Here is a 25110-nt window from a genome sequence, read left to right on the forward strand (position 1 = left end):
AGTTTGTTCATTTCCATCAGTCCAGCCAAAATTTATAGTACAAACGCCAAGGCATATGGACTTCCATATTTTTTGTATATTTTTATACATTTGCCAATAATAAACAAACGCTTAGATATAGATATTTTTGCTATACATGTTTCAAAACAGATTAAAAACATCAAGAGGCGAATATAAAAGGACAACTCACACAAAACAACGTTAGATTTTAATTGAAAAAACATTTTCCATTAACTATAATTAGATATTATAAAATAGGGACTGGACTAGGAGATATATTACGGAGGGAGAATCAATGCCATTCGAAGACGACGTGGGCCACGAGTAGATAGACAGTCATCAGGGTGATCTGTCCCAGCATCATGGGAAAAACGGTTCTCAAATACCGGGTGAATGAGAGCTTATAGCCATGTTGCTCGGCGATTCCGGCTGCAATGACATTGGCTGAGGCTCCGTACAGCGTCCCATTGCCGCCCATCGAAGCGCCCAAGGTCAGAGCCCAAACGAGTGGCTGCAGGGGCAATCCCAGCGATGGTTTGGCCACCAGTGAGGTCACCAACTTCACCATCATGGCGGCCACTGGAATACTGTCCAAAATGGAGGATGCCAGTGCCGACATCCACAATATCATGAAAATGGCCATAGCCAGACGATGGTTCTTCCCAACCGAAAGAATCACATGTTCGGTGAGCTCACCGATGCAGGAGAAGATGCCCAGCCGCTCCACGCACTCCATCATCACGAACATGGCCGCAAAGAAGAGGAGGGTGGTCCATTCGATGCGGTGCATGAGGTGCTCCATGTCATCGCGATTCAGGATGATCAGGAGCAGGATCACGCCCAGCAGGGCCACCCATCCAAGGGGCAGGGTCCTCCAATGGGGCACGGATTGAATGAAGAAGCAGACTATTACGAATATCAGGGCTCCAGCGGATTGTAAAAGCAATGTCTTGTTTTTGATGGGGTACTGAAAAGAGATCACTGGTTACAGAGTTTCTTTGATAGCTTCATAGTCTCTTATTACCTTCTGCTTCAGTTCATCCAGTGTGTTGGTATATACCTCCGAGGATCCCACACCCTTTTGCAATCTTCTCAGGGTCCTCTTTAGCTGCTTAACTTTGCCCAGAAGGGTTCCCCTCACCAGTTGCGCATCCTTGGAACAGGAGCCCACAGCGTTAAGGGCCCTCTGCCACACCTTCATCTCCCTCCTCAGTTCACTCATCTCCTTGGGCTCATTGAGACGTAGTGCATCGATGTTGCGATAGAAAATGCGCAGATAGAGACAACTTTGGACGACGGCCAGCAGGACACCTGGGAATGTGTGGGCCACAAAGGTGGGGAAGGTAACGTCCTGAAAAGATCAACAATTTATGTTAATGTTTAATCCCCCTTAACACAGTCTTATCATACGACTTACATTATCCACAATAAAGTGATTGGTGCTGACTATAATGCTGATGGGATCGCCGATGGGTGTTAAAGCTCCTCCGATATTGGCATGCACTATTATGCCCATCACGGCGGGCAGTGGATCCAACTGCATCACCTCGCACAATCGAATTGCCACTGGGGTCAGGAGCAGCACAGTGGTCATATTGTCCAGCACACTGGACACCAGACAGGTGACCAAACAGAGACTATATATCATGGGCCAAATCTTGCCACCCGAGATCTCGAAACAAAAGACGGCCAAGTAGTCGAAAACACCAGTTTCTGTCAGTATCAGAATGAGCAGCATCATGCAAAAGATTAGAGTCAGTAGCTCCATGTCCATCCATTGGATAATCTCATCCATATTGGGGCGATCTGGGGAATATAGATAGATAAATAAATTAAATAAGAAATTTGTGGTTAATAACCCACCATTAAAGCAGGCCAGAGCTGTCACCGAAAGGATCGAGCAGATCATGGCCACAAAGGTCCTTTCAAACAGTTCCCACACCAGCAGGGCATAGAAGATCAACAGGATCAGGCCAGCCAGAATGCTGCCTGTCCTGGCATTCACTATCAAGGGATTGTAGTTCAGAATGATGGCCAAATCGGTCTCCACATCGCTGTGGATATGCAAACGGAACTCGCTTTCCTTTTCGGCCAGGATGTCGTTCAGTTCCTGGGTCATTTGATAGGTCTTATTACTGGCCACTGCCGGAGAACGTACCAGTTCCTCCTCAGAAAGCAAAGGTAGACGCCAAGCTGGAAGGATGTCCTATAAGGAAAATACATAAGCAAAACTATTACTATTTAAGTTCGCCTTTCCTATAGAAAAAATCAACTTTAAAAATTTGTTAAATAAATTTTGGAATTTAAAAATATAATTCTGTTTAAATTATAAGATAAATACCCACCTGAAACACCTTGCTGCGATTCTCGCCAATGTAATTGGACACCTGCGGCTGCACAGTCAGAAATCTAAAGCTCAAAGTCTCATTTTCAGGGGCATCCAGCGTGGAGAGCTCTCTGAAGGCGCCATGGATTTTCAAACGAAAATCTCCGGTGGGTTTTTGCAGCAACTTAAAAACTAAAAAGGGTATACATATGACATTAATAAATATATATACTTATTATTTATAAGATAACCACTCACATTTTCCCTGTTCGCCCTGCGGCACATCAATGGTCTTCTCCAGCAGATGCTTCTCACCCACCGAGATCAGGACCACGGCGGCCAGCAGCCAGAAGAGGAGCAGTCCACCCCGTTTCCACAGTTTGTCCCGCTGTAGCTGGTCCTTGGAGCGCTTGGACTTGTGATGGATGCGGCGGGCCTGGGACTTGGCATTGCCAGGGCCATTGGCCGCTTCGTGGTCGTGGTCGGAGTGGGTGGTGCCCTCGTCATCGGTGGCATTCTCATCACCCGGCCTGTTCTTGATGTCCAGGAAGTCGGAGCCAGCGTAACTGGAGCCAGGCTCGTCCTGCAGCCGACTAGCGTTCTTCCTGTTCTCATCATCATCCTCATCATAGCCATCCTCATCCTCATCGTCACTGGCTCCCGCCGAGGAACCTACAAGTGGGTGGCGTTTAAATTATTAATGAGCCTAGCTAAGACCTGGGAATGGCCTTGTTTGACAGTTTATCGATTTAAATGCTAGGGATTTGTATACACTGGGGAAACAGTCATTGAATACCATGATTTTACCATGAATTTTGTGTCGGCAAAACGTTTAACGTGTTTATTTAACGTAATGAAATAGTTAAAATTGTAAATTCCTTTGGTTTAACTGGCTTTTTTCGATTTTTTAGAATTAACGAGTATTTAAATTAAATAAAAACTATAAAATTAAATAATAAAACAAGATAAAATAATATAAATAAAATTAATAAATCGAATTCTACAAATTGATTTATATTTCACGGTTTAAAATACATTGTTTCCAGCACCAAAACTATTTTTAAAAATATCACATTTAATTAAAACAATAATAAGAAATTCTTTTGATGTTTAAGCAAACAAATAGTGTTGTTGGTTACTAATATTTAAGCATATTGTCAACCGAAAGCTAAAAAACCTCTGGTCAACTATTAAGATTAACTATTGGAAATGATATAGACTCACCATGGATGCGATCGTTTTCCATCTGAAAACTGGCCATGCTGGGATCATGGCGGATTTCGGCGGGCAGTGCGCGCCATACCTGTAGCGACTGCTCGGTGACCTGGACGGCGGCCACCTGGTTGTGATGGCAGCCGCTCCTCGGACTGCGGTGCTGCAGCTCTATGCTGCAGTTTTTCCGCCCGGGACTATCCGGCCGAAGATTTCGAATGGTATCCCGCAGACCCATAGTCTACGAAAATCAGCAGGTTGCACGGTTAGTTGGGGGGCAGAGCGTGGGAGCTTTTCCAGAGATTGTGGCAATGGACGTCAGTCAGCGAGGTACAGTAGCGGACATCTTTGCCGCACACGAGGCACAATGCGACTGAGCGGAATCTTCAGCGACCGAATACAAATCCGAGTCGGATGCGAAACAGTTGCGGGGTTTCGGTTTCCATTCAGCCGCCGGCGCTGCTTTCAATATTGAAAGTGAAAACGCCCCTTATCGCCCCTCCTCGCCGACCTTCAGTTCGTTGGGGCTGCATGGTCGCCGATTTCCAGGATGGCGCAGGCGCCGAGATATTGTTGTGAGTTATAATGTTTTGCTCGCCTCATTTGGGGGTAACAATTCCCATCAACAAGTTTGCAGTTTGCACTCCCACGATTGTCAACACTTCGCTAGATTATGACTTATTCAAACGCATTTTCATGACCTACTAATTTCTGCCACCCACGAGTTTAAATGCACTCAATTGCTTAAACGACATGCGGTTGGTATATATATGTTTTTATATAGGGAATGCGTTTCAACCTCCAGGTGACGTTAATATCGACGTTTTGAAGCCCCTCATTGATATTGAATCAAAATCATTAAACTTTAGAGTTTTTAAATATTTTCTTGAAATTATTTTTATTCAAAGCTATATTTTGCAAACTTTTCGGGATTTAAGAAAATAGTGTTGTTGGTTGTCTAGAACTATTGTTAAATATATTATAGAAAAAGTTATACAAAATATTATTGCCAAGCTAAAAATTTTTTAAAAATAAATATTTTGAACAAGTTTGAACAATAATTAACTCATTAATCATACATCTTTATGAAATCGAAAAAATGTGTTGTTTTGCTAATTTCGTACATAATAAAATTATTTCTTTATTTTGGAATTGATGTCCAAAAACGAGATAACATTTATTGACCTTTCTTTTTATAAACGAGTTATGATTTGCGTAAATCTGTATATAAGAAACATATTGTGGCCATGAAGTGGAAAATTTCCTGGCAATCTCCAAATTTGCATCCTGCAACGACCGTTAACTGAGGGTTGATTTAACAATTGTATGCATAAGAAACGTGCCGAAAACGGCTGTTTTAGTAAGCTTGCCCAAACATAAAAGTGAACCTGTTTACACAACTTTTGCCCTATTAATAAAAAGTTAAATGCACAAAGGAAATATTTGCACACATGCAAGGTTTGAGCAAACTGAATTTCGGCAGAAATGAAACCTATATAAGTCGTACGCAGTGCCCCTCTAAAAGACTATCATCGCAAATTGCGAAGAGTAACAAAATGAAATTAGCGCTCATCTGCATAACTGGTAAATAGTATCCATTTCACTATTAAGCGGAAACGCTGTATATGTTTAAACAACAACACTCTTTTATTGTAGTGAGCATTCTGCTCATACAGTTTACAGAGGTAAAGGCAGATTTCGATTTACAAAATCTAAAGGATGGTCCCGTGGAGGAAATAGTACCCGGAGATGATGGAGACACAATCTGGGATCCCCAACCGATGGAGCCGTGTGTCTGTGAGGATACAACCACAACTAAAAAACCGAGAACAACCACCAAACGAACCACAACCACCAAACGAACCACAACCACAAAACGAACCACAACGACGAAAAGAACCACAACCACTAAAAGGACCACAAAACGAACCACCACCACGCCAGCCACTCCGGATACTACAGATGGGCCTATAACGACCACGGATAGCGGTTGCTCCGATCAAACTACTACAAGCAGTACTGATACATCTACCGAATCATCCACTGACACAAGTACAGTGGTATGCAGCGACACTACAACTCCGTTGTGTACTGAAATCACTACCCAAAGTTGTACCAGTACCCAAGAAACGTCTACTGCATTACCCACTAGTACCTGTACCGTGATGACTTCTACGGCAATACCAACCTGTCCCTGTAGTGTTGAAACTTCTACGGCGATTCCTACATGTCCCTGCAGCGTTCAAACCACAAGTTCCTGTACAGCAGAGACTTCCACTCCAGTACCTACCACAACCCCAACAGCATCTACTTGCACCACGACCACAACAACTCCTATTACAACACCTTCCTCTTGTGCTCCAACAACTACCACTCAAAAATGCACCACAACTGCATCTACATGCGCCTCAACAACTACGACAACTACAACATCAACCTGTGCCCCAACAACTACCACCCCAGAATGCACAACAACATCGTCCACAATTCCCCCAACAACTACCACTCAAAGATGCACAACAACCGCATCTACCTGTACCCCAACCACTACAACAACTCCAAGATGCACAACAACCATATCCACGAGTGCCCCAACCACTACCACTCCAGTATGCACAACAACATCTTCCACAATTCCCCCAACAACTACCACTCAAAGATGCACAACAACAGCATCTACCTGTACCCCAACAACTACCACTACAAAGTGCACTACAACAGCATCCACAAGTGCACCAACCACTACTACTACTCCAAGATGTACAACAACCGTAGCCACGAATGCACCAACCACTACTACTACGCCAAGATGCACAACAACCGTATCCACATGTGCACCAACCACTACAACTACTCCAAGATGTACAACAACCGTATCCACGAGTGCCCCAACCACTACTACTACTCCAAGATGCACAACAACTGTACCCACGAGTGCCCCAACCACTACTACTACTCCAAGATGCACAACAACCGTATCCACGTGTGCACCAACCACTACTACTACTCCAAGATGTACAACAACCGTATCCACATGTGCACCAACCACTACTACTACTCCAAGATGTACAACAACCGTATCCACGAGTGCCCCAACCACTACTACTACTCCAAGATGCACAACAACTGTACCCACGAGTGCCCCAACCACTACTACTACTCCAAGATGCACAACAACCGTATCCACGTGTGCACCAACCACTACTACTACTCCAAGATGTACAACAACCGTATCCACATGTGCACCAACCACTACTACTACTCCAAGATGTACAACAACCGTATCCACATGTGCACCAACCACTACTACTACTCCAAGATGTACAACAACCGTAGCCACAAGTACCCCAACAACTACTACTACGCCAAGATGTACAACAACCGTACCCACGAGTGCCCCAACCACTACTACTACTCCAAGATGTACAACAACCGTATCCACGAGTGCCCCAACCACTACTACTACTCCAAGATGTACAACAACCGTATCCACGAGTGCCCCAACCACTACTACTACTCCAAGATGCACAACAACCGTAGCCACAAGTACCCCAACAACTACTACTACGCCAAGATGTACAACAACTGTACCCACGAGTGCCCCAACCACTACTACTACTCCAAGATGTACAACAACCGTATCCACGAGTGCCCCAACCACTACTACTACTCCAAGATGTACAACAACCGTATCCACGAGTGCCCCAACCACTACTACTACTCCAAGATGCACAACAACTGTACCCACGAGTGCCCCAACCACTACTACTACTCCAAGATGCACAACAACCGTATCCACGTGTGCACCAACCACTACTACTACTCCAAGATGTACAACAACCGTATCCACATGTGCACCAACCACTACTACTACTCCAAGATGTACAACAACCGTATCCACGAGTGCCCCAACCACTACTACTACTCCAAGATGCACAACAACTGTACCCACGAGTGCCCCAACCACTACTACTACTCCAAGATGCACAACAACCGTATCCACGTGTGCACCAACCACTACTACTACTCCAAGATGTACAACAACCGTATCCACATGTGCACCAACCACTACTACTACTCCAAGATGTACAACAACCGTATCCACATGTGCACCAACCACTACTACTACTCCAAGATGTACAACAACCGTAGCCACAAGTACCCCAACAACTACTACTACGCCAAGATGTACAACAACCGTACCCACGAGTGCCCCAACCACTACTACTACTCCAAGATGTACAACAACCGTATCCACGAGTGCCCCAACCACTACTACTACTCCAAGATGTACAACAACCGTATCCACGAGTGCCCCAACCACTACTACTACTCCAAGATGCACAACAACCGTAGCCACAAGTACCCCAACAACTACTACTACGCCAAGATGTACAACAACTGTACCCACGAGTGCCCCAACCACTACTACTACTCCAAGATGTACAACAACCGTATCCACGAGTGCCCCAACCACTACTACTACTCCAAGATGTACAACAACCGTATCCACATGTGCACCAACCACTACTAGTACTCCAAGATGCACAACAACCGTAGCCACGAGTGCCCCAACCACTACTACTACTCCAAGATGTACAACAACCGTATCCACGAGTGCCCCAACCACTACTACTACTCCAAGATGCACAACAACCGTAGCCACAAGTACCCCAACAACTACTACTACGCCAAGATGTACAACAACTGTACCCACGAGTGCCCCAACCACTACTACTACTCCAAGATGTACAACAACCGTATCCACATGTGCACCAACCACTACTAGTACTCCAAGATGCACAACAACCGTAGCCACGAGTGCCCCAACCACTACTACTACTCCAAGATGTACAACAACCGTATCCACATGTGCACCAACCACTACTAGTACTCCAAAATGTACAACAGCCGTATCCACTAGTGCCCCAACCACTACTACTACTCCAAGATGTACAACAACCGTATCCACATGTGCACCAACCACTACTACTACTCCAAGATGTACAACAACCGTATCCACATGTGCACCAACCACTACTACTACTCCAAGATGTACAACAACCGTAGCCACAGGTACCCCAACAACTACTACTACGCCAAGATGTACAACAACCGTACCCACGAGTGCCCCAACCACTACTACTACTCCAAGATGTACAACAACCGTATCCACATGTGCACCAACCACTACTAGTACTCCAAGATGCACAACAACCGTAGCCACGAGTGCCCCAACCACTACTACTACTCCAAGATGTACAACAACCGTATCCACATGTGCACCAACCACTACTAGTACTCCAAGATGCACAACAACCGTATCCACGAGTGCCCCAATCACTACTACTTCTCCAAGATGTACAACAACCGTATCCACATGTGCACCAACCACTACTACTACTCCAAGATGTACAACAACTGTACCTACGAGAGCCCCAACAACTACCACTCCAGTATGCACAACAACAGCATCTTCTTGTGCCCCAACGACTACCACTCCAATATGTTCAACAACAGCCTCAACAACTACCACTGCAAGATGCACAACAACAGCACCCACATGTGGCCCATCAAGTACCACTACAATGTGCACTACAACAACACCGACATGTACTTCACAAACAACACCAACGCCTGCTCCCACAACGACTCCAACGATTTGTACGACAACCGCAGCGATTACCATACCCACGACAACTAGGACAACACCTCGTCCGATAACCACGACGCGTCGTCCTTGTCCCTGCCGACCCCAACCTCCCAGCCAGATCCCGCCGTGGTCTTGGTGGTACCCCTACCCATCTTACCCCAACGCCGGGTGGCCCTGGCAGCCCAGCCCGAATTTCCCGCAATGGCCACAGTTACCGGGTAACATGCCGTATCCTCAGTGGCCATGGCCTCAGTGGCCAAGACCACCAGTAGTGACCCCCACATCCGACGACTGTGAAAACATTTGCGAAAACCTATTGAAGGGTGTGAAGTACCAGGAAGATCTAATCAGAAGATGCTTGTGTCCACGTCTTTAATTTAATAAGAGTTATTTAAAATATATATGTTATTAGTTTAATTGAAAAATTGTTAAATTGTATTTTTCTTTAATAAAATGTTTGTTAAAAAAAAAGTTATGTATGAATTTATTGAATGATGCTGATAAAATGTAAGTCTTAAAACTTTAAACAGAAGTTTACGAACTTGGTTCTCAATTATTCAAACACGCAAATAGAAAATCGTAAAAATAATATTAATATTGGTTTAACATTGCTAAATTTGTAAATGTATAAAACTGTACAAAAGGTGTATTTTTACAAAACTCTTTGCTGCAGATAAGGGTAGATGGGTATGAAGTATATATAATATTTACAGCAGGATTCGTATTCCATCGAGCTGGTCATGCTGCTACCATTTCCTGCTCTCCTCATCGTTGATTTCCAGAATGGCGCAGGCGCTTGTAGGGTTTTCTGGATTACCATGTTTTGCTCGCCTTCTTCGCTTTCCCATAAAAACTTGAGCGCCATACATCAACAAGTTTGCAGTTTGCACACCTCCTTTTTTCGCCACTTGGTCAGTTTATTACTTATTTATACGTAGTCACATGACCCATTATTTTCTGACGCCAACGCGTTCGGGTTCACTTCATTGCTCATGCGACATGTGGTCGATCTACTTATTTGTATTTTACGTGATTGCTCAAGAGCCCGTAAAAGTTGGAAACCACGTTTGGACAGGTTTAATGACCAACTGTCAAGGGGATTAAGAACTCACTCCATATTAAATTTGCTTAGTCACTAACTGGCGGTGACAAAAAGTGGGCTTAAGCAAATTCTCAAGAAACTGTTAACTTTTTAAAAGACTACTTTGTGTATTTCGCAACCGCTTAAATCTATTAGTTGATGTTAAGATTAAAATGCTATCATAGAACTATAAATGTGTTTAATCTTAAACTTTTTCATTACTCCAAATAATACTACTGGTTTTTGTAATATCAAAAAATATGTTGAAGAAAATCAATACTAAATATTTTCTACTATAAAAAATATTATATTAAGGAAGTAATGAAATTAATAGGACAAAATTTCCCTACAAAGGGTATTCCAAGCTCACTAATCGTTCAGCTTTCCCTACCAAAGTCAACCCTTAATTTGCTGGTAATTTATCAAAATCTAGATTATTATCCTGCTGATGGATTATGTTTCGAGTCGATTAGTACCCAATTTATAGAGGACTCCGCCACACTACCACTAAAAGTTCGTCCTTCATTCGGGTGAGCTTGCACATTTCCTACACAATGAGCAGATGTTAATGGCTGCCTTTTTGTTGTTGTTTTTTGTTAACTTGTTAATACAAATACACAGTGTGCCAATTCACAAATCCAACAAAGTGTGGTGGACTCACCAACGAAAACAGCTAGCAAGGCAAATAACAAGTTGTTGACACACAAAAGGTTTTCGGGGTGAACCTTAAAGCTTAAAAAAGTCGGAACACTATAATTAATTTAAAGGGAATTGCTTAAAATTCGTTTGACAAAAATTAATGATTTTTACATTACGAATACCAAAATTTAAATATATATAAGTATTTATAAAAAAAAATTATAAGGAATTGCTTCAAATTTTTTTAACATTGTTTGATATACACGACGTATGCGTAATTTTTTTGAGTACCAGTCTAGCTTTAAAATTTGTTGTTCATCACTTTATTTATTAAAACAATATTGCTTAAGATTTAGAAAACACAATCCCAAGTTAGATATATTGTAAGGTTGTCGACAAGGGATATCCTTCAGATTTAAATTAGCATCAGTTTGGTATACATGTCATATGCGTAATTTTTGTGTGTACCAGTCCACTCTAAAGGACCCACACGTGCACACAAAGGGGGTAACGACAGATTCATTCCCTAGCCCTAGCCCTCTCTAAATGGGTCGGGGGCGGATTTGGTTTGGCTCTGCTCAATGGCTAGAGCGCAAAAAAAATAATTTTGTTATTGTGTTTTCCCTCATAAGTGGACATGACAGAACCACGAAAGCTCATTCAGCGCTGGACAGGCGAGCTGGAAAGGTCCGAGGCGGAAGATGTCATCGCCCGCAGAACGATCCACCTTCGTGCAGCACTTCGGACACTTCGTACCTGAGCGATGGGCTGCGGCTCCTCAATGGATACGCAGACGAATCCTGTAGTCACGGAGGTCACCTCGGAAATGCAACCTCGTCAGAATGGCGCCACCGGAGTATTGGTAATCGTGCTCGAGCACCTTCACCTCACGCCTTAATCTTAATCAATATGCCTTCCTTTGCGCTACCAGAACATTGTCGAGCAGTATGTGCGCTTGGACGAAAAGATCAGCAAGCTGGAGGGCACCTGTCCGGGTCCGCGAATGGCCACCGCCGAGGCCTGGGTGGAACACCTTCAGGGCAAGCACGAGGCGATGCTGGGACTCGAGGGAATGGGCATGGGTGTGGCTCTGATGCGGGAGAGGCAGCGGGAAACGGAGGAGGAGACGTTGACCCTGCCGAATTACACAACGGGCCGGCAGGGCGACCCAATTGTGGCTAACACCCCCACAAAGGACCTGGCCCAGGTAAATGGCATGCCATTAGAGCCTGTGATGAAATTTGCTCTAGTATATTATTAACTTCCGTTAATAGCTAGCCTACAATCTGGGCGTTATTGGCGATGCCCGAAAGGCTTCCATGCACGAGGACTTCTTTGCCAACCTGAGCGAGTCGGCTTTGTATTTGCTCAGCATTCGTTACTACGGAGAGCTGCTGGAACACACCAAGCAGCGTCTAAAGACTCTGGTCGAGAGCTATGCGGAGTTGAACGAGCTGTATGTGAGGCAGGATGGGATAATAGCGTATATAAGCGGAGGAACCTACATGACCAGACTGGAGGAGAGCATTGATGAGCAGTTGGAGACGGCCCGAGATACAAGGGATAAGCTGGGCAGCGCCTTGGAGCAGTGGCGGATCTGCGGATTGCTGCTCAGAGCTGCTGCTAACTCCTCCACTCAAGCAATGAAGCATTGGCGACAACTGGGCAGGATGATGTGGGTTGCTTAATGATAACTATTTGACTTGTATTGTTGACATGTAATAACTCCTTTCAGCGATCCCAAACAGAAACTGCAATGGGCTTTGGACAGCCGAAGTCTACTCCATGCCTCCATGATCTCTTTGGAGGCGGCTCAGCTCGCATTACCGCATGTGGAACTGAAGTACATAAGTCATCGCCAAGTCGTAGCCGTCAAGCACTGTAATACGTATCTTATCACAGACATAGCCAATAAGGCGCGGTGAGTTATCATCTTAGTCTCATGCGAAATCTTGTCCAATATAAGCTGAATCCTTTTAGGTATGAGCACACCAGTCGCGTCTTTACCAGCTACGAATCGAACATATCCAAATCCTGCACATGGCTCTACGAGACCTTCAACAGCACTCTGCGGCCCGACTTTGACAAGGCGGAGCAGGCCGTTAGCAGATTGGCCAAGACGCTAAGGGATCATCGCGAGGAGGTGTTTGGCACAGTGCGCAAATGACAAGAAACTAACTGGCTCAATATTGTGGGTTGTTTGTACATTACTTTAATAAACAATAGGCATAGCATTAGTACCAATAGCTCTTGGCTGGCGTGCGTTCCTCCTTGATGCCCATTTCCTCCATGATGTCCATCTCGAAGGTGGACAGCTTGGGTTGGAAGGTAATTTCACCCACCACAGCACCTAAAGTGGGCAGAAACATATGGCATTACGGAAAAATTATTGATATATGGTGATATAATTTACCCGGCGTATCCTTCTCCCTTTCGATATAGGCATTTGGTGTTTTGTAATCGTGCGTCTGGTTGTTTGTCTCTGGCACGGGTATGATCCTGCCCGATCGCAGGGACACGCGCACCTTTTCGCCCTCTTCCGTGAAGCGCCACTCAAAGTCGGTGCCCTGCAGATCGGAGGGATCCACCAGACGGATGTCCTTGGTGACGTGCAGCGGTGCCTCGGACTTGATTATGATGCCGGGAAACTCTTTCTCACCGCCCACCTTGCGGTAGTGCCAGTTGAGGCCCTCCACAATGACCCAGTTGCGCTCGGGGATTACCTGAGTGACGATTCCTTGCTTTCCCTTGTCCTTGCCCACCAGGACTTCGATGCGATCGCCGCGGAAGAAGCTCCAATCCTCTGAGGGGATAATCAAAACATGTTTTAGGAGATTTTAGAGTATATCATAGACCTTATGCTTACCAATTGGTTCCACCAGCACCTTGCGACGCACTGTTCCGGGCATATTCTGTTGCCGGAAGTGTCCTGTCCACGGACGGTTTGTAGTGTATCGGAAGCGCTTCCGCTCCACTGTGCGAGGTAGGTAATTAACTTCCTTTGGCGTTTGCCAGTACACCTGTTGAAAATTTATAAACATTTTTGGGTTCATTAATGCGGCTACATTTCCCATACGATCTGTTACGTGAGTCGCTTGGGGCAAGTTCTTCAATGAAAAGGGACTTTTCGCTTACCTGCTTTTTGCTGCGCTCCATGTATTCCTTGGGCAGATTGGAGAAGTTCTTCAATTTGCTGGCCAAAAATTGTGTTATACGCATTGTGCAAGATTAATTCAACAATTAACAAAAACTAAGAAATTAAATGCGGCTTGCTATCAGCTGTTTGGACCTAATGAAAAGCCATTCACAACGAAAAGCACGTGAAGAATTTTTTGAGTGTTTATGCGGCGATTTAATTCAAAATATATTAATATGTAATTACATTACAAAAAATCGTAAAATAAAATTATATATTTTAATGTATGAACATTTTTGACCAATTTTTTTCACTTTCAATGCAAAGCGTATAATTATTTTTGCAGATATAACTTTTTAAATATACAAATTCTTTTACAACCAACGTATGCTCAGTGTAAGCGATTTCGGTGTTATTGGCAAATACACGAAGAAGAAGCAGCTGATATTTGTGCCGCTGCTGGTTTTTTTTATCGTTCGCCGCAGCCCTAAATTGCGATGCAAACCGGCTTATTATAAACAAAAGGTAAATGCTAGACCATATAAATGTGGACACGTGCCAGTGCAGCTCCATTGGAAGTCGCACTCGCGTACGGAGAGCGTCTGATCATCCATCCATCCATTCGAGAAGGGGCCTCACTGCGCTTAGTCATATCCATATCACAGCACTCACACCCAGATAACCCAGTTCCTGCCCAGCCATAAGTTCGTAGAATAACAAGCAATATGTCCCACCACATAGATATGGAAGACCACGCCGATCCGGAGCCTGTGCTGCTCTCCAAACACGCCAAGAACCTGCTGCGCTTCCTCAATCTACTGCCGGCTCGCATGGCCTCGCATGATAACACCAGGTGAGTGGGTGGTTCTGTCATGATCCTTCCTTTCCAGCTGGATAACCATTTCCCTTTTTTCCGCCCCAGGAGCACCATTGTGTTCTTCGCCGTCTGTGGCCTGGATGTGCTCAACTCCCTGCATCTGGTGCCGCCTCAAATGAGGCAGGACATCATCGACTGGATCTACGGCGGATTGGTGGTGCCACGCGACGATGAGAAAAACTGCGGTGGCTTCATGGTGAGCATAAATTCGCATCTGTCAGGTGAACAAACACCGTGTTGGCAAGACAGACACATCCCATTCGAACTCCTTATCTTATATACGTGGCGTGGCAGTAGACACTGCGGGCAGACCTTGTCCCATCCCCCAGTATATTGGTTGTTTATCCAGCCAGTTGATATGCGAGCAGTCGTATTTCCTTCTCCGAAATTCAGCAACAAAGTTTATTTTGTTAAGCTACCTGGTTACAACCAACTTAAACTACCTTTGATGGCTCTAAATAATTAGCAAATTCACGTCATAGGATACTAACGATTTGTACATATGGTTTTTAAATGCTTGACCAAGGGTCCACGTTTATTTTCCCACCAACCATTGTAAAGATACCTGCTTGCACATGGTATGTACAATGACTGATGATTTAATAGGACCAAAGACTCAGTTTTAAATTTATTGCTTAATTTAATTTCTCAGTATAAAGTTTTGCATAACGATTCATTAAATTTGATTTATGAAAGTGAGTATTTTTTTTTTGTTTAAGTTTTTTAGAGAAAGAAGAATCTCTTCAAAGAACCGCTTATACTAAACTAGACTTCACATTGCTATTATTTCGACCTTCACTGTACGAATATGCATAATTGTAGGGGAGTTCTCCATTTGCGCAGCAGCTTGATTCACCAGAAAACAACCCCTCCCACCGCCACCTTGGTTTTATCGAAAAATGCTTTATCAGCGATGGCAGAGCAACATGCAAAACCACTTTAAGATAGATAGATCAACTAATTGGAACTCTTTGCAGGGCTGCCGCGCCATGGTGCCGAAAAGCGAGGATGCCGAGATCTTGGAATGCATGCGGAAGTATCAGTGGGGTCACCTGGCTATGACATACACCAGCCTGGCAGTGCTGGTCACCCTGGGCGACGATCTGTCCCGCCTGGACCGCAAGAGCATTGTGGACGGAGTGGCGGCAGTTCAGAAGGCGGAGGGCAGCTTCAGCGCCTGCATCGATGGCAGCGAGGATGATATGCGTTTCGTGTACTGCGCCGCCACCATCTGTTACATGCTGGACTACTGGGGCGATGTGAACAAGGAGGCGATGTTTCAGTTCATCATTCGGAGCCTGCGGTACGATTACGGTTTCAGCCAGGAACTGGAGGGCGAGGCCCATGGCGGCACCACGTTCTGTGCCTTGGCAGCTCTGCATCTAAGTGGACAGTTGCATCGCCTGGATGCCGCCACGAAGGAGCGAATGAAGCGCTGGCTTATCTTTCGACAGGTGGATGGATTCCAGGGACGCCCCAATAAGCCGGTCGATACCTGTTACTCCTTCTGGATTGGTGCTTCACTCTGTATTCTGGACAGCTTCGAGCTAACGGACTACGCCAAGAATCGCGAATACATCCTGAGCACACAGGACAAGTTAGTTGGTGGCTTCGCCAAGTGGCCGCAGGCCACACCAGATCCCTTTCACACATACCTTGGCCTCTGTGGCCTGGCCTTCACCGGCGAGCCCGGTCTGAGTCCCGTGAATCCCAGTTTGAACATGTCCATGGCCGCCTACGTCCACCTGCAGCACCTGCACGAGCAGTGGCGATCTGGAGATGGTCGGGGCGACTCAGACCTCGGTCTGAGCTCCGGCCTCGAGCAGCAACTAAAGCTGGCGAAGAGCGGCGAAGCGAAATCCACCACATCGACTACCTCTAGTTCGCCATTGATTCCGGCACAATGATGGGAATCCGCACAAAGTCCAAGGGGAATGTTAAAGCACACTATTGTATTTAGATTGGCCGCATTTTAGCCACGCTTTTTTACCTGTATTTTAATGCGAAAAGCTCGAGCTTTTGGAGAGAAAGATGATTAACTAATTATGTTTATTGTACAGCCTAAATTAATGTTAACAAAGTGTAAAATTAAGCTTAAAGATAAATTAAAGCGTCCCATGCCGAGGCATGTATTTACAGCGAAAACATTGGCTAGCCTCGAAAGCCTCCTTGGTAAATTGAGTTTTTATTGGTCCGGAATCAGGGGGTTTAATATCTCACACCTGCAGGAACAGGCGATGATGTTGCATGGCCGGCATGTAGCCCATGCCGGGTCGATCGATGTGGACTCGTCCGCGGAGAGGGGCCAGCACGCGTTCCGTGACCAGTGGACAGCGCTGCACCATCAGCGACTGGAGCAGTGGACAGCTCTGGGTGAGGGCGCTGCGGAAAAGGGGAGAACGGAGTGGAGGCTAGTAAACAAGAAAATCGCTGGGATAGAAGTCGTTCAGGTTGTAGGCGTTGTGTCCCAAGTCTTGCTGTGGTCTATCGATGTGGAGGCGCCGCTGCCGGAGCGGCGCCAAGGAGAGTTCCGTGACCCGCGGACAACGGCGGATGAGCAGGGTCTGGAGACGTGGACAGTGCACTGTCAGAGCGCTGAAAAATACGCAGATGCGGATGCAGATGCAGATTCGCTTCCCCAGAAACACACAGACACAAGGCACGCACGGGACTACAGAGAACGGGATCAGGGATTACTTACTGCACTCCATAGTCGGAGATGGCCGCACAGCCGATCAGGTTGATGTGCTCCAGCTCGCGGCAATAGTTCCCGATCTGGATGAGCACCTGGTCGGTCACACTGGGCGTATTCGCCAGCGAAAGGACGGTAAGTTTGTTGAGTTTCCGAAAAAAGATGATCAGGCAGCGTTCTCCGATGGCTCCACAATACGAGATGTCGAACTCCACCAGCTTGCTCTGGTGCAGGGTGAGAGCATCCACGGCTCCAGTGGTCAGCCACTGGCACTTGGACAGCTTAAGCACGCGCAGATCCTTGCACTCCACGATGATGGGCTGGAGCGAGAGGGCCGTGATGTTGGTGCACTCGTTCAGGTTGACGGCCCACAGGCGTTTCTTGTTGTTGGCCAGCAGCGGGAGGAGCAGCTCGTCCGTCAGCCAGCGGCAGCAGGCCAAGTGGAGCACCTCCAGCCGGCGACAGCAGCGGGCCAGCACTCGGAAGCCCACATCGATATTGCTTGAGTTGTTCCCGGAGAGATGCAGTTCCTGCCGCTTCTCCAGGGCAGCCTCCACAAAGCGGAGCGCGGTACGCGAGCAGCAGCGCAGGTTGAAGAGATCCTTGAGCGACAGATAGACGGCCACCTGCGGGATAAGCACATCATCCCAGCAGACGTCGAACAGCGACCGTGGTGCGGGATTGGATAAGGAAACGAGTGGCCTTGGGCTGGGTGTCCTGGTTCGGGGACCGCCACTGGCCATCGCCACCAGATGGGCCTCCTCCTCGGGATGCAGTGTGCACATGCTGCCGCGTCCGATTACGAGATCTGCTCTCCGAACAGAGCACTTCCAACGCAAACCTCTGGTGCAATGCGAGAACGTAATTGTATTGTTTACTTGCAATCAATCAGCTGTTTGTCATTCACACAAAATAGCAAACTCATTAGTGTAACCCTTCTAGACGAAAACAACTTTTTGGCGGTATTTTAACCAGTATTTCTACAAAATTCAAAATTCAGTGATAATTAAACTTGGTGACCCCGATTTGTAGTTCCATGCAACCAAACCCTGCATCAATGAATATTTTTACATTGATTTTAAGAAATGGATCAAGTCCCGTTTCTTTTATCCCACTATATTCCACTCATAAAATCTTTGAGGGATGTTCCTTTTAAATCTAATCAGCCGCTGGAAAAGACGAAGTTGGTGACTCCCACCATCATGTTGAGCCGGATGGGTTGACGGATTGGAGAGTGCCCAGCAATGATAGTACCGAAATTTGGAAGCATGCGAAATTAACTTGATAAGATTGTCGCGCAGAAAGACCAAGTGGATTGAACTTTCGAGTGGCGAAAAGGAAGATCCGCACCGATATGATTAGGCGGTGGGGTATATAAATCACTGCCGGGGCGCAGGCCATCCAGTTGTACTCAAGCAATTGTAATCAACATGAAGCTGTTCCTCACTGTCCTGGCCGTGGCCGTTGCCTGTGCCTCCGCCTCCGCCTCCGCTCTGCCCCAGAAGGTGCAGCCGGTGCCCCTGAAGGACGCCGTCGTGGGTCCCGGAGGATCTGCCTCGATCGAGGGTCGCATCACCAATGGCTACGGCGCCTCCGAGGGCAGGGTGCCCTACATCGTGGGCCTGGGCTTCAGCAGCGGCGGCGGTGGCTGGTGGTGCGGTGGCTCGATCATCGGTCACAACTGGGTGGTGACGGCCGCCCACTGCACCCACGGCGCCAACTCCGTGACCATCTACTACGGAGCCCTGTGGCGTCTGCAGCCCCAGTTCACCCACACCGTGAGCAGCGGCAGCTTCCGCCAGCACCCGCACTACAACACCAACAACCTGAACAACGACATCTCGCTGATCAACACCCCGCACGTGGACTTCTGGCACCTGGTCAACAAGGTGGAGCTGCCCAACGGCAACGAGCGCTACAATAACTTCGCCGGCTGGTGGGCCCTGGCCTCCGGATGGGGCAAGACCTGCGACAACTGCGGCGTGTCCGACTACCTGAACTGCGTGGACTCCCAGATCATCGGCCGCAGCGAGTGCGCCGGCGTCTACGGCACCGATGTGATCACCGACCACGTCATCTGCACCTCCACCCCCGGCGGCAGGTCCACCTGCTCCGGCGACTCCGGCGGTCCCCTGGTCATCCACGACGGCAACAAGCTGGTCGGCGTCACCTCCTTCGTGGCCTCTAGCGGATGCACCTCGGGCCTGCCCGACGGCTTCACCCGCGTCACCAGCTACCTGGACTGGATCCGCGACCACACCGGCATCTCCTACTAAGCAGCTCTCTTTCGCTTTTGAAGTAAACTGTTTCGCATTTAACCGACGGTTGTTTTATGATTTTCAACTTGTAAGAAATTGGACTAAGGGTAGTAGATCACACACGCTGATTTATAGGATTGTCATTAAAGGGATGGAAATATTTTTTTTTTCCTATTTTCAAAGTCAGCAACCATCTAATGATGATGTTTAGTGATGTTTAATCCCGATCCCTACTTTACTCTAAACAATTAAAAACCTGCAGGGGACTTGCTCTTCAAATGCTCGATTTATTTAAGACAGTTAGTAGGAAATGCCGGTGTGGTCGCGGATCCAGTCCAGGTGGTAGGTGACGCGCTGGAATCCAGCCGGAGCACCCCACGTGCAGCCGCTCGCGGAGACGAAGTTGCTGACTCCCACCAGCTTGCTGCCGTCGTGTGTGACCAGGGGACCGCCGGAGTCTCCTCCGCAGATGGACTTGCCGTCGACGTTGCGGGTGCAGATGATGTTGTCGCCCACGTTGCCGTAGGTCCAGCCGCACTCTTCGTTGTGGACGATCTGGAGATCGACGCACTGCAGCCAGTCGGGCAGCGGGCTGCCGTCGTAGGTGCCGCCCCATCCGCAGGCCACGGCCCAGTACTCGTTGTAGTTGTTGTAGCGGTCGTTGTAGCTGGGCAGCTCCACCTTGTTGACCATGTGCCAGAAGTCCACGTGCGGGATGCGGATCAGGGCGATGTCGGCGTTGGAGTGCTTGATGAAGTTGCCGTTTCCGACGGTGTGGGTGAACTGGGCGTTGGTGCGCCAGGTGGCCCCGAAGTAGACGGTCACGGAGCCGGCGTCTCCGATGCAGTGCTCGGCGGTCAGGACCCAGTCGTGGGCGATGATGGAGCCACCGCACCACCATCCTCCGCTGAAGCCCAGACCCACCGTGTAGGGGGCCTTGCCCTCGGGGGCGGCGTATCCGTTTGTGATGCGGCCCTCCATCTTGGTGGCCTTGGGCAGGTCCTTCACGAACACCTTCTCCTCGAAGGCGGCGGCCGAGGCCACGGCCAGGGCTAGAATAGCTAGGAACACCTTCATCTCGATGTCGACAACTGGCTTCTACTCCAGGCAGTCGGTCTTTTATACGCCCTCCCAGAACCCGGTTCTCATTATCCCTATCTTAAGCTTTGATGGGCCTGTAAATATTCATCGAAACTTCCATAAACGATGGCTTTGATAAGAGCGGAAAGGAGCTACTTAACTTAGAAGTCTTTCTGGCGGATGGAACCAACTGAATATTTTATTATTAATTTCTATAAATACATTTTATAATTATATTAGCTAAGTGCTAAGTGCTAAGCTAAGTATCTATAGCTAATTTTTATAGCCCTCGCAGACTTTTCATAATAATCATAATTTTAAACACTCTTAAATTTACAACCATCTCTGAACATGAATAAATTTCAATATGAGTTGTTTGTCAACAAAAAAAAACGTTTACGCTGATTGTATATAATTTAGCATCATTTGATTAGAAATTGTTTATTGTTTTTTGCTGCTCATTGATGGGAATGCAAGGTTAACTTGCGTAAATGGATTTTCCCATTCAGATTCGAACTTAATACAAGGTGCTGTCAAGGTAAGCTATAGACTTTGCCCTCTGAGGATTTTTATTATTATTATTATCGGAAATGTTCCTTTACTGTTTGCTAATTTTTGACTGAAATTATAATACCCTCTGCAAGGGCATAAATGCAGTAAGATATTTTCGATTCACTTTCATTTGTAATTATTCATCATTCTGCCTATTTATAAATCTACTTTTCAGACCTATTGTCGATAAGATTTGGGCTTTGCGCATTTGGCAAACCCAAATCTTAACTTTTCAAATTGTATCAATGTATATATATACATATATGTATACTCAAACTTTCCATATTCTTATCAACAAAACTGTGAGTTACATTTTGTGGTCGTTTAATCTATAATACTATATATAATTTTATTTAGCATTTTAATAAATATCTCTGATTAAAGATAGTACAAGTCTAATCCTTAGACTTCTAATCTGTATTACAGGTGCTCACTTAAAATTGACATTTCCGTTAATGTCCTTATCAATAGACCTATCTCTAACATACAAAATTTTTCACAAGATAGAAAACTTAGCAAAATACTACCTTGAGTCTTGCACTAGACCTTAGCCCTTCAGTATTCATTGCTCTGCTGGCTGTTAATAATATTATTAATCTTATCGACAATGACAGTTTAATTTTAAATGAGTTGTGCCAGTTTCGGTGCATTCTAATTAACTGCGATCACCATAAATAAGAAAGGTTTATAAGGATTGCTGCAATTACTGCTAAATCAAACTTATAATCTCCACTACCAATTATGGATTTTACCAGCTGTGATACAACCGTATAGATTTATTGACCTTCTGGGCACCACCGAATTCGATTCCTGTCGCACTCTTATCACTGACTTCATTTATGGGTCTCTCGAGGGATATTTACGAGCCCTGCTAAGCGGCAGATAGGACTCCGAACCGCGGATGCCTATAAAGGCGGCTACTCCGGGAACAGAAACCAGTTGTCGACATCGAGATGAAGGTGTTCCTAGCTATTCTAGCCCTGGCCGTGGCCTCGGCCGCCGCCTTCGAGGAGAAGGTGTTCGTGAAGGACCTGCCCAAGGCCACCAAGATGGAGGGCCGCATCACAAACGGATACGCCGCCCCCGAGGGCAAGGCCCCCTACACGGTGGGTCTGGGCTTCAGCGGAGGATGGTGGTGCGGTGGCTCCATCATCGCCCACGACTGGGTCCTGACCGCCGAGCACTGCATCGGAGACGCCGGCTCCGTGACCGTCTACTTCGGGGCCACCTGGCGCACCAACGCCCAGTTCACCCACACCGTCGGAAACGGCAACTTCATCAAGCACTCCAACGCCGACATCGCCCTGATCCGCATCCCGCACGTGGACTTCTGGCACATGGTCAACAAGGTGGAGCTGCCCAGCTACAACGACCGCTACAACAACTACAACGAGTACTGGGCCGTGGCCTGCGGATGGGGCGGCACCTACGACGGCAGCCCGCTGCCCGACTGGCTGCAGTGCGTCGATCTCCAGATCGTCCACAACGAAGAGTGCGGCTGGACCTACGGCAACGTGGGCGACAACATCATCTGCACCCGCAACGTCGACGGCAAGTCCATCTGCGGAGGAGACTCCGGCGGTCCCCTGGTCACACACGACGGCAGCAAGCTGGTGGGAGTCAGCAACTTCGTCTCCGCGAGCGGCTGCACGTGGGGTGCTCCGGCTGGATTCCAGCGCGTCACCTACCACCTGGACTGGATCCGCGACCACACCGGCATTTCCTACTAACTGTCTTAAATAAATCGAGCATTTGAAGAGCAAGTCCCCTGCAGGTTTTTAATTGTTTAGAGTAAAGTAGGGATCGGGATTAAACATCACTAAACATCATCATTAGATGGTTGCTGACTTTGAAAATAGGAAAAAAAAATATTTCCATCCCTTTAATGACAATCCTATAAATCAGCGTGTGTGATCTACTACCCTTAGTCCAATTTCTTACAAGTTGAAAATCATAAAACAACCGTCGGTTAAATGCGAAACAGTTTACTTCAAAAGCGAAAGAGAGCTGCTTAGTAGGAGATGCCGGTGTGGTCGCGGATCCAGTCCAGGTAGCTGGTGACGCGGGTGAAGCCGTCGGGCAGGCCCGAGGTGCATCCGCTAGAGGCCACGAAGGAGGTGACGCCGACCAGCTTGTTGCCGTCGTGGATGACCAGGGGACCGCCGGAGTCGCCGGAGCAGGTGGACCTGCCGCCGGGGGTGGAGGTGCAGATGACGTGGTCGGTGATCACATCGGTGCCGTAGACGCCGGCGCACTCGCTGCGGCCGATGATCTGGGAGTCCACGCAGTTCAGGTAGTCGGACACGCCGCAGTTGTCGCAGGTCTTGCCCCATCCGGAGGCCAGGGCCCACCAGCCGGCGAAGTTATTGTAGCGCTCGTTGCCGTTGGGCAGCTCCACCTTGTTGACCAGGTGCCAGAAGTCCACGTGCGGGGTGTTGATCAGCGAGATGTCGTTGTTCAGGTTGTTGGTGTTGTAGTGCGGGTGCTGGCGGAAGCTGCCGCTGCTCACGGTGTGGGTGAACTGGGGCTGCAGACGCCACAGGGCTCCGTAGTAGATGGTCACGGAGTTGGCGCCGTGGGTGCAGTGGGCGGCCGTCACCACCCAGTTGTGACCGATGATCGAGCCACCGCACCACCAGCCACCGCCGCCGCTGCTGAAGCCCAGGCCCACGATGTAGGGCACCCTGCCCTCGGAGGCGCCGTAGCCATTGGTGATGCGACCCTCGATCGAGGCAGATCCTCCGGGACCCACGACGGCGTCCTTCAGGGGCACCGGCTGCACCTTCTGGGGCAGAGCGGAGGCGGAGGCGGAGGCACAGGCAACGGCCACGGCCAGGACAGTGAGGAACAGCTTCATGTTGATTACAATTGCTTGAGTACAACTGGATGGCCTGCGCCCCGGCAGTGATTTATATACCCCACCGCCTAATCATATCGGTGCGGATCTTCCTTTTCGCCACTCGAAAGTTCAATCCACTTGGTCTTGCAGAGCGGCAATCTTATCAAGTTATTTTCGCACGCCTCCAACTTTCGGCACTGTCACTACAGGGAACTCTCTGTGATGCACCTATCCGAGACCCACTCTTTCCGGCTCATGTCTTGCCACTCGATTCGAGTTCCCCACCGCGACTCATTCATTAAAAGATTGTGCGGATCTATCGCCGTGGACATGCGGCCACTTGGAGCTGATCTGCTGATAAGACCTGATAAGTCCTGATAAGCCACTCATTCATCCCGAGCCACGACAAAATGGCGCACGCGAACAGAAGCGGGAAAGAGATTAAGGACTCATTTACTGGCAATGCGAACATTACACGGGGAAAATAAGCTTTTAAATATATTTCTTACATATATTTATTATTATTATTATTTTAAAATAATAAAAACACCAATGAAGTCACTAATAAAGTCTCCAAAAATGTCGTTAAAGATGTCGTCCATGAACTCGTCAATGAAGTAGCGAGTTAAGTAGCCAATAAAGTCTCCAATAGTCAACAATGAAGTCAATAATAGTCACCAATAAAGACACCAATGAAGTCACCAATGAAGTCTCCAAAGATGCTGCTAATGAAGTCGTTAATGAAGTCGTCAATGAACTCGTCAA

The 25110-nt window shown here is 47.3% G+C and overlaps 10 protein-coding genes across 13 annotated transcripts; 5 read left to right on the forward strand and 5 right to left on the reverse strand.

The window, feature by feature from the left end:
- Positions 1-56: 56 nt before the first annotated feature.
- On the reverse strand, positions 57-3898 carry LOC108139035 (P protein). Its single transcript, XM_017261644.1, has 7 exons — positions 3551-3898; positions 2585-2998; positions 2346-2518; positions 1864-2206; positions 1418-1806; positions 1025-1351; positions 57-967 (listed from the first exon to the last, which is right to left on the reverse strand). Exons 1-7 carry the CDS (start codon positions 3774-3776, stop codon positions 293-295), a joined length of 2547 nt encoding a protein of 848 aa, XP_017117133.1. The 5' UTR covers positions 3777-3898; the 3' UTR covers positions 57-292.
- Positions 3899-5041: 1143 nt separating this feature from the next.
- On the forward strand, positions 5042-9608 carry LOC108138622 (mucin-2). 2 transcript variants are annotated; one of them, XM_041710451.1, is made up of 3 exons: positions 5042-5122; positions 5195-8573; positions 8727-9608. In XM_041710451.1, exons 1-3 carry the CDS (start codon positions 5095-5097, stop codon positions 9565-9567), a joined length of 4248 nt encoding a protein of 1415 aa, XP_041566385.1. In that variant the 5' UTR covers positions 5042-5094; the 3' UTR covers positions 9568-9608. The 2 variants fall into 2 exon arrangements, with proteins under 2 accessions (XP_041566385.1, XP_041566384.1); XM_041710450.1 differs by having other exon boundaries at positions 5195-9608.
- A 1658-nt stretch (positions 9609-11266) lies between these two features.
- LOC108138635 lies at positions 11267-13158 on the forward strand. The gene is made up of 5 exons (XM_017260973.2): positions 11267-11773; positions 11843-12118; positions 12186-12586; positions 12647-12832; positions 12892-13158. The coding sequence occupies exons 1-5, from the start codon at positions 11675-11677 to the stop codon at positions 13076-13078; spliced, it is 1149 nt and encodes a 382-aa protein (XP_017116462.1). The 5' UTR covers positions 11267-11674; the 3' UTR covers positions 13079-13158.
- Positions 13101-14216, reverse strand: LOC108139085 (probable 39S ribosomal protein L24, mitochondrial). The gene is made up of 4 exons (XM_017261711.1): positions 14047-14216; positions 13778-13931; positions 13325-13714; positions 13101-13261 (listed from the first exon to the last, which is right to left on the reverse strand). The coding sequence occupies exons 1-4, from the start codon at positions 14128-14130 to the stop codon at positions 13146-13148; spliced, it is 744 nt and encodes a 247-aa protein (XP_017117200.1). The 5' UTR covers positions 14131-14216; the 3' UTR covers positions 13101-13145.
- A 231-nt stretch (positions 14217-14447) lies between these two features.
- On the forward strand, positions 14448-17069 carry LOC108138988 (geranylgeranyl transferase type-1 subunit beta). 2 transcript variants are annotated; one of them, XM_017261574.2, is made up of 4 exons: positions 14448-14572; positions 14789-14900; positions 14970-15120; positions 15902-17069. In XM_017261574.2, exons 2-4 carry the CDS (start codon positions 14791-14793, stop codon positions 16829-16831), a joined length of 1191 nt encoding a protein of 396 aa, XP_017117063.1. In that variant the 5' UTR covers positions 14448-14572; positions 14789-14790; the 3' UTR covers positions 16832-17069. The 2 variants fall into 2 exon arrangements, with proteins under 2 accessions (XP_017117063.1, XP_041566370.1); XM_041710436.1 differs by lacking the exon at positions 14448-14572 and having other exon boundaries at positions 14623-14900.
- Positions 16942-18501, reverse strand: LOC108138989 (F-box/LRR-repeat protein 15). Of its 2 annotated transcripts, none has more exons than XM_017261575.2 (2): positions 17626-18499; positions 16942-17306 (listed from the first exon to the last, which is right to left on the reverse strand). In XM_017261575.2, the coding sequence occupies exons 1-2, from the start codon at positions 18399-18401 to the stop codon at positions 17141-17143; spliced, it is 942 nt and encodes a 313-aa protein (XP_017117064.1). In that variant the 5' UTR covers positions 18402-18499; the 3' UTR covers positions 16942-17140. The 2 variants fall into 2 exon arrangements, with proteins under 2 accessions (XP_017117064.1, XP_017117065.1); XM_017261576.2 differs by lacking the exon at positions 16942-17306 and adding an exon at positions 17313-17519 and having other exon boundaries at positions 17626-18501.
- A 509-nt stretch (positions 18502-19010) lies between these two features.
- Positions 19011-19934, forward strand: LOC108138840 (serine protease 1-like). The gene has a single exon (XM_017261351.2). The coding sequence runs from the start codon at positions 19047-19049 to the stop codon at positions 19890-19892; it is 846 nt and encodes a 281-aa protein (XP_017116840.1). The 5' UTR covers positions 19011-19046; the 3' UTR covers positions 19893-19934.
- Positions 19935-20141: 207 nt separating this feature from the next.
- Positions 20142-20976, reverse strand: LOC108138844 (serine protease 1). The gene has a single exon (XM_017261356.2). The coding sequence runs from the start codon at positions 20949-20951 to the stop codon at positions 20175-20177; it is 777 nt and encodes a 258-aa protein (XP_017116845.1). The 5' UTR covers positions 20952-20976; the 3' UTR covers positions 20142-20174.
- Positions 20977-22427: 1451 nt separating this feature from the next.
- Positions 22428-23269, forward strand: LOC108138843 (serine protease 1-like). The gene has a single exon (XM_017261355.2). It carries the CDS (start codon positions 22460-22462, stop codon positions 23234-23236), a length of 777 nt encoding a protein of 258 aa, XP_017116844.1. The 5' UTR covers positions 22428-22459; the 3' UTR covers positions 23237-23269.
- A 206-nt stretch (positions 23270-23475) lies between these two features.
- LOC108138841 (serine protease 1-like) lies at positions 23476-24399 on the reverse strand. The gene has a single exon (XM_017261352.2). It carries the CDS (start codon positions 24361-24363, stop codon positions 23518-23520), a length of 846 nt encoding a protein of 281 aa, XP_017116841.1. The 5' UTR covers positions 24364-24399; the 3' UTR covers positions 23476-23517.
- Positions 24400-25110: the final 711 nt, after the last annotated feature.

The sequence above is a fragment of the Drosophila elegans genome, unplaced genomic scaffold (assembly GCF_018152505.1).
Source record: "Drosophila elegans isolate 14027-0461.03 unplaced genomic scaffold, ASM1815250v1 contig_814, whole genome shotgun sequence".
NCBI lineage: Eukaryota > Metazoa > Arthropoda > Insecta > Diptera > Drosophilidae > Drosophila > Drosophila elegans.